The sequence below is a fragment of the Lolium rigidum genome, chromosome 6, assembly GCF_022539505.1.
Source record: "Lolium rigidum isolate FL_2022 chromosome 6, APGP_CSIRO_Lrig_0.1, whole genome shotgun sequence".
Classification (NCBI taxonomy): Eukaryota; Viridiplantae; Streptophyta; class Magnoliopsida; order Poales; family Poaceae; genus Lolium; species Lolium rigidum.
Window position 1 is genome coordinate 110,502,543 of NC_061513.1, and position 7,680 is coordinate 110,510,222.

The window sequence follows — 7,680 nt, forward strand, 5'->3', positions numbered from 1 at the left end:
TTTTTTTAACATAGGAGGGGCCGAGATCCCGGTAGAGCTTTCATTCCAAAGCACGTGGTAGGTACAAGTTACAAAAAGGCCCTATGTCATCTATTGCCCTAGAAAACCTAAGATTTGAAGATAAGGCCTTCTTTTTTTTTACAGAAAACACTCCAGAAAGTAAAATGGAAAAGCAATCAAGGACAGGGGCTTCACCGCCACCAGATGCCGGTGAGCTCAAGGCGTTTCCGCCGAGCTCCAGGAGCAGCTTGCTCGAGAACTCCCGATCGACGACGAGATCTAGTCGTTGGCTACCTCCATAAGGCCGGGGACGAACCACTTGGCCTTGTGGTGGCGTCGAGCTCCAACGGCTGATCGAGAGGGCCTCCGAAGTGGAGGTTGACTTTGGGCCACCTTCTTGGCTGGAGATCATGGCTGCATGAGCGGCCACCATGTGTTGCGTTCGAGGGGGAGGATACGCTCCAGGACGCCAGTTCTTGGATCCGCCAGCCTCGCCCAGGAACTCCTCTTCCTCTCCACCTCCACGGTGGTTCGAAAGAGAGAGAACCGCCGCGATGCCAACCACATCTAAGAAGTAGCAGACAAGCTTTATTGGGGAGGATGCAGGGGCGCCGCCGCCACCCATCTCCGGCTCCGTCCATCGGAGCTCCATGGGAAGCAGCACCACCTCTAGCAGGCCCGGGAAGCAGCTTCGATTTTCCAGCGACCAAATCCTCAACGGCATCTCGTCATACTCCACTTGGGAACAGACGAAAACTAGACTCGATCTAACCCTAGACCTAAGCATATGTACTCTGGTGCCTCTCCTCAGCCTTCTCCGACCGGCTATTCCGGTGGAGATGGCCTTGGATTGGCCCGGTGAGTGGTGGAGGACTCTCAAGGTACTGTAGCGCCTTGAGAGCGAGAAGGGGGAAATGAGCTCTTGTGAGGCCTTACTTGAATTCGTTCTAGATCCGCAAAGAGGGTACACCACAGGACGCCTGCAGAGTTGCCGAGCCTACCGCTTGATCGATCCTGCAAGGAGCGTGGATCAGTGAATGCTGGACTGCTGGAGGAGAAACGTATGCGTAATAAATCGTAATCGAACGGCTATGCGTGAGATGGGCTCTCATGGGCATGTACGAACGTGAGCTATGTGGTCCGAACGCCAGCGGCTCACTCAATTAATGTCACCACTCGATCATAGATCGCAGGGGAGCATACGGGGGTGTTTGGTGTGGCTTTTTTTGGCTTGGCTATAGAAAGCTCTACCAAATAGACCTAACTTTTTGGCTTTTGGATTTTGGAAGCCAAAAACAAAGATCCTATTCTTTTGGCTTCCAAAATCCAAAAGCCAAAAAAAGCACCTATTTAGGTGCTTTTGGTGGCTTTTGCCAAAGCCAAAAGCCAAAAAAAGCCACACCAAAGACTGAATGGTGAATGCTTGTCATGTTCCTCTGTCAGTGTGACGTATCCTATGTGAGCGTGCGAGATCGTCATGATCACGTTTTATGTCCCGTTAGCCATTGATGTCTAGAATGGAACGTATGTAACATGGTTCAGATTTTCATATACTCCGTATACTCCTTGTAGCACACCAATTATGCCTCCTTTAATACACAAAGGTTTTCATAGAAAAAATAGTATGTAAAAATTCATGTTTCTATACAAATAAATTGAAACGGGGAAAAAAGTTTTGCCCCAATCTATTTAATAAGGAGAAGTTTTACAAGACCACTATGCCTGAGCGTTAAAGAATTACAAGTTACTCTCCCGGCATAAATTCGCCCAAAGGCTTAGCACCCGCCAAAACCCAAAGGCGGGCCTCATATTTTATCCTATCGAAGATTACAAGGGAAGGAGCTTGCTAGTTACAAAAGACTCTAGCATTGTGTTTGCTCCAAATTTACCACGAGACAAGCAAGGTGAGCGAAGCCATGCCTTTCTGGCTTGTCGAAGACCCTCCCGACATCATGTTCCACCATTCCAAAATTTTGATTCCCGTCGAATTGGTTGGTTGAAGGTCAACCAAACCCAACCAGTCCTTGACTCGGTCCCATATACGTTTGGAGAACCGACAATGGACGAAGGGATGGTCAATAATTTTGGTACATTGCTTGCATAGGGGGCAAAGGTCGTAATTTGGCCACCCACGTTTTTGGAGACGTCCAAATCCTATTTTGATTCGCACGCCATGCGAAGAACTTGACTTTATGAGGCGCACAAGCGTTCCAAATGCACTTATTCATGGTGGAGGCAATGGACCCAAGAAATTGCACCTCATAAGCGGATTTAGTTGAGTACTCTCCGTTGGGCGTAAGTCACCAAACAACTATACAAATTTGTACTGTAGCGTGCGTTTGATTTGTTAATGAAACTTTTCCTTTACAACCAGATTCCCGGGAAAAACATGGGAAGGACCATTCAAAAAAAAAAATGGGAAGGAAACAATCCAGTTTGGCCTCTTTTTTTACATTACTTTGCGAGGAACTATCGTAATACTATAAGCTAATCCTGAGTTAACACCGCTGAAGCATGGCCACCTGACGCCACTCAACACTGTTGCCCTTGCTTGTTATTTGTGTTAATCAAGTTGCTTATGAAAGCATGTTAAATTTCTCTACTTTTCATTCGCTATAGCGACCATTAAAAGAAACATTCTTGTATTTTTTAAAGAAACATTCATGTATGCTCTTATCTTAGTTTTCCACTTGCATTTCTGTCCAAATTTTATTCTTATTCATGCATTTGGAGATCTACGAATCAAAGGAGGCCTATATTCCATAAAAGTAGGCTGAGAAATGCATGCAAAGATTGATAACTTTGTTATATTAAAACTTACATTTAAGTCAACAACGACTCCGTGGCCCAATGGATAAGGCGCTGGTCTACGAAACCAGAGATTCTGGGTTCGATCCCCAGCGGAGTCGCTTCGTAATTTTTGGTCGTGTTTTTACCAAATCCCCATCTTACAAAGTATTCTACGTGTCTCCTTAAAGCAAAAAGCAGGGGATTCATACTGATTGCACAAGTTCTTTGTCAGATATCAACCGATATTTTTTGCATTTTACGACATTGGCTCTCCACTTATCATGCTACAGACCAACAAGGTCACAACAATTCAGTTCCGTAGAGGACCGTGAGATCATGGATGTTACCCAATTGCTCAGATTTCAGCTCTGCAAGCTTCACTTGCACATTGGAGTATATTCTAGCCTTTGACTATAAAAGATATAGTACTTGAATGTGTTTATTAGCCATATCATTATTACAAATCGGTCTGATCACTACTAGACTATGAATAATTCGATCATGCCATAACGAAGGAACTATGAATAAGTCGATCATGCCATAACGAAGGTGGTGTAAACCAATTAGAAAGAGCATTTCTAACGACCATTGAAACAGCCACTTCGGCCGTCTCTATGACTTGGCTGGTGGTGGTACTGCTGCTGTAGAAGAGTATAGAGACTTCAGCTGCCTGTGTATAAGCTTGCTGTCAGACACGGCTAGCAGCTCCATCCCATCTGACCACCATTGCTCCAGCCCATGTGCTTCCGTAAACTTCTGTGGGCCTTTCGACGACGTGACGAAGAGCTTCGCAACCACATCGCCAGCAATCTCACTCGCCTTGCGTTGCTGCTGCTGCTCGTCTGGTGCACCGTCGGGTCCGGTGGAAGAGGGAGCAGTGGAAGTGGGAGCGTTGTAGTGACAGCAGATGTAGTCACTGTTGTTCACATACAAGTGTGGCACCCATTTCTTCTCTGCGCGTAGTCTCTTCTTGATGCTACCATCCTCTTTTGCACTGTCAAGCGATGCTTCTTCCTTTGATGGCATACTTGCCTTTACTTTCTGCCACAGATAGCTGGCCTTCTCGCTCATGCTTCTTAGGCTCATGGCAAGTGAAACAGAAGGTGGATTGAACAGATGACAGTCGACGACGATTCCTTGCTTGGCAAGATCTTTGCATACCTGAAGGGCAAAACCAGCTCCCAACGAGTGCCCAGCAACAAAAACGTTTGTGCTCCCAAATCTATCAACTGCAGCCTTCAGCGCTTCTAAAGCGCCAGTGTATCTCACGGAACCTTTTAAGCTCTCCCAAACCAGGAAACGGAGATCGTCTTGCAGGTCTCTCTTGATTGTAGGTTTCTGCAGCAATGTTCCTCGGAGAGCTAACACTGCCCTCGGGGCACCACTTGGTCTTAAGAGGATAAATTCAGACAATGCAGAAGCCCGATCCCACTCAAGAATGGCACCATATATTGAACCATCTCTCTCATCCACCAGTGTCTGTGTGACCTTGTACTTGAAGGACTTGCACCACTTTGGAGCAAGGCCATCCTCTTCTCCTTTCTGATCTTGCCTGTCTATTTCAAGAAGGTAGACTGCCTGAATGAAGCATGCCATCGCCATCCTTTTGTAATTTGGATCCTTCCTGCAAATGAGGCATTAGAAGAGTAAGGTCACATATACATCACATGGGTGTGTGTGTCAAAGTAAAGTTGGTGTTTCAGAGTTCAGAGCCACATTTATTGAAGTAAGAGCCAACTAAAGTTCCAAGAAAAGGAACATAAATCCTGTTTGAAATGGGTACTTCAACATTGGTATCAGACATTCAGGTTTCACATGAGTTACAGTTTGCAGTGATTATGTGTTTCCCAATCCCCACAAACTTCAGATTTGCTAATTTCTAATAGTGTTTCCCCAAAGCTCTGCAAGCTGGTGTCTGCTTGATGCTACAACATACTTGGCAGGAATAACCGATGTATATTTCTGAAGTTTGCAATTATTATGTGTTTCCCCCAATCCCCACAAACTTCAGACTTGGTAATTCTAATATATAATTTCCCCCAAAGTTCTGCAAAGGTAGTGTCGGCTTCATGCCAACATACAACGGATGCATATTTCTGTAGTTATGACACCTCACGCCCACCGATTAAGTTTATGATCTAGAATATGGCGATTTTCCGATTAAGTTCTGCAAGCTGGTGTCCCATTCATGCCGACATATTCTTGGGAGGAATATGCTATGTATATTTCACTTGCTTACTATTTTACTTGATTATGGTACCTCTTTTCCACCGATTAGGTTGATAATACAATCTAAAATAGTTCATTTTTCTAACCTTGTTTATCTGGAAACTATGACCGACAGAGACACATGATTAGACTTTTCCCAGGTCGCTGAGCTATTTTACATTGCATTAGCATACTAGAATCATGCTCCTCAAATATACTCAAGAGTTAACCACCAAACTTGGCCTGCACAACACATAGCTTAATCTCGAAGCAAAACCAAGCATGAAAACCAGAGCCATACTGCTACTACACAAACAAGGCGCGTTAACATAGCAGCAAAGTTCAGAACCAGGAAGGTACTCCGAGAATGCTATAAAATGAGAGGACGCGTTGGTTCAAGGAAACTTAACTAGCTGGGTTCAAAGTTTCCGTCTAAGAGCAAGACGCTGTCCCTAAGAAAAGGTGGGGGCATGTGCAGGTCCATTGCCCACGGAACAGGAAACAGAATGGAGGGCAATCCTTTGTTTCTTGCCATGAAACCTTTACTCGGAGGCATAGTAGAGCTAGAGCAACCTAATTAAAAAAAGGAAAGGTAGAGAAACGTAATGACCTTCATATCCCAGGTAACACCAGAATATCAGGAAATCACCATCCCACTATCCTTGAAGGTAGCCTGAAATGTAGGAATTTTACATAGCGCCCTGTAAAGGGAATCAAGACTGCAGACAACTTCCATCTCCTAAAATTTGTACTACATCACACCACGGTGCGCTGCAAATTGCATCTAGACCAGTAAAATGTGTGTGGTCCCGTGATTTAATAATCAACGAAAGCCGGCAAGTACCATGTCGATTCTGGACCAGTAAACTGCCTTGGCAGGATGAACATTGCAATGGGACGGCAGTTCGTAAGCCAAATCTCCTTCCGCATCTCAGCAGTTGCCCAAACTTCCGATTAAGTTCTGCAAGCTGGTGTCCCTTTCATGCCGACATATTCTTGGCAGGAATATGCTATGTATATTTCCCTTGCTTACTATTTTACTTGATTATGGGTACTCCTACCTCTTTTCCACCGATTAGGTTTATAAAATCTAGAATAGTTCATTTTTCTACCCTTTTTTATCTGGAAAGTATGACCGACAGGGAACACATGATTAAACTTTTCCCGCGTCGCTGAGCTATTCAACATTGCATTAGCATACTAGGATCATGCTCCTCAAATATACTCAGAATTAACCAACAAACTTGTCCTGCACAACACATAGCTTAATCTCGAAGCAAAACCAAGCATGAAACCCAGAGCCATAATGCTACACTAGACAAACAGCACGTGTTAACATAGAAACAAAGTTCAGAACCAGGAAGGTACTCCGAGAATGCTATAAAATGGGAAGGTACCCCTATATTTCCTACCAAGGGAGGACGCGCTGGTTCAAGGAAACTTAACTACTCCCTCCGTTCCTTTTTAATTGACTCAAATTTAGTACAAAGTTGTGCTAAATCCGAGTCAATTAAAAGAGACCGGAGGGAGTAGCTGGGTTCAAAGTTTCCCTCTAAGAGCAAGACGCTGTCCCTAAGAAAAGGTAGGAGCATGTGCAGGTCCATTGCCCACGAAACAGGAAACAGAATGGAGGGCAATCCTTTGTTTCTAGCCATGAAACCTTTACTCGGAGGCATAGTAGAGCTAGAGCAACCTAATAAAAAAAAGGTAGAGAAACGTAATGACCTTCATATTCCAGGTAACACCAGAATATCAGGAAATCACCATCCCACAATCCTTGAAGGTAGCCTGAAATGTTGGAATTTTACATAGCGCCCTGTAAAGGGAATGAGACTGCAGACAACTTCCATCTCCTAAAATTTGTACTACTACATCGTACCACGGTGCACTGCAAATTGCATCTAGACCAGTAAAATGTGTGTGGTCCCGTGATTTAATAATCAACGAAAGCCGGCAAGTATCATCTCGATTCTGGACCAGTAAACTGCCTTGGCAGGATGAACATTGCAGTTGGACGGCGGTTCCTAAGCCAAATCTCCTTCCACATCTCAGCAGCTCCCCAAATTGGCGAATCGCCGCAGATTCAACGCGAATCCAGAGCACGTGCCCAACTCATACTCCCCGATACGAAACACCCCGTCTCCATCCCAGAAGGAAACTAACTGCAAGGGTCGGGAGGGATGGAATACTAGAAGAGCGGTGGGGAGGAAAGAATTAGTACCAGCTGGATCTGATGATCTCCCTCCAGTTGGGCAGCGGCAGGTTGCGCGGGCCGGAGACGTGGAAGGCGTAGGGGTGGCCCTCGACCTCGGCGTCCGCCGCGGCCACCACCACGGCCTCGCCGCCGCACCTGCCCCCGCCCGCGCCCTCCTCCTCCACCACCATCATCACCTCCTCCCCCTCCTCCTGAACCGCCTTCACCGCCTCATCCACGGCCGTCGCCAGGTCCATCGCCATCGCGGCGCGGACCAACCCTCCCGTCCGGTCGTGCTCGCGTGAGCGCGGGGGAAGAAGGCGTGGATCGCGTGAGCGAATAATCGGCGGCAACGGTCGAGCCGGCGCGGGGGAAGAGGACGAGAATGTCGTGGAGGCGGGGGAAGGGCGGCGCCGGTGCGCGGAGGCGAGGAGGATTCGTGGGGACCGGGAGAGCGTGGTGGTCCTCGTGTTCGTGTGCGGGGCAAG

At 46.5% G+C, this 7,680-nt stretch overlaps 1 protein-coding gene and 1 non-coding gene across 2 annotated transcripts; one reads left to right on the forward strand and one right to left on the reverse strand.

The window, feature by feature from the left end:
• The first annotated feature begins 2,836 nt into the window (after window positions 1–2,836).
• On the forward strand, window positions 2,837–2,909 carry TRNAR-ACG. Its single transcript has one exon. It is a non-coding gene; the product is annotated as a tRNA-Arg (tRNA).
• A 245-nt stretch (window positions 2,910–3,154) lies between these two features.
• On the reverse strand, window positions 3,155–7,455 carry LOC124663110 (GDSL esterase/lipase At4g10955-like). The gene is made up of 2 exons (XM_047200853.1): window positions 7,220–7,455; window positions 3,155–4,414 (listed from the first exon to the last, which is right to left on the reverse strand). Exons 1-2 carry the CDS (start codon window positions 7,453–7,455, stop codon window positions 3,403–3,405), a joined length of 1,248 nt encoding a protein of 415 aa, XP_047056809.1. The 3' UTR covers window positions 3,155–3,402.
• Window positions 7,456–7,680: the final 225 nt, after the last annotated feature.

Coding starts and splice junctions, on each gene's coding strand:
- LOC124663110 (XM_047200853.1), bottom strand. CDS start 7,455: ATGGCGATGGACCTGGCGACGGCCGTGGATGAGGCGGTGAAGGCGGTT. Junction 4,415..7,219: donor GAGATCATCAGATCCAGCTG/GTACTAATTCTT, acceptor CCTCATTTGCAG/GAAGGATCCAAATTACAAAA.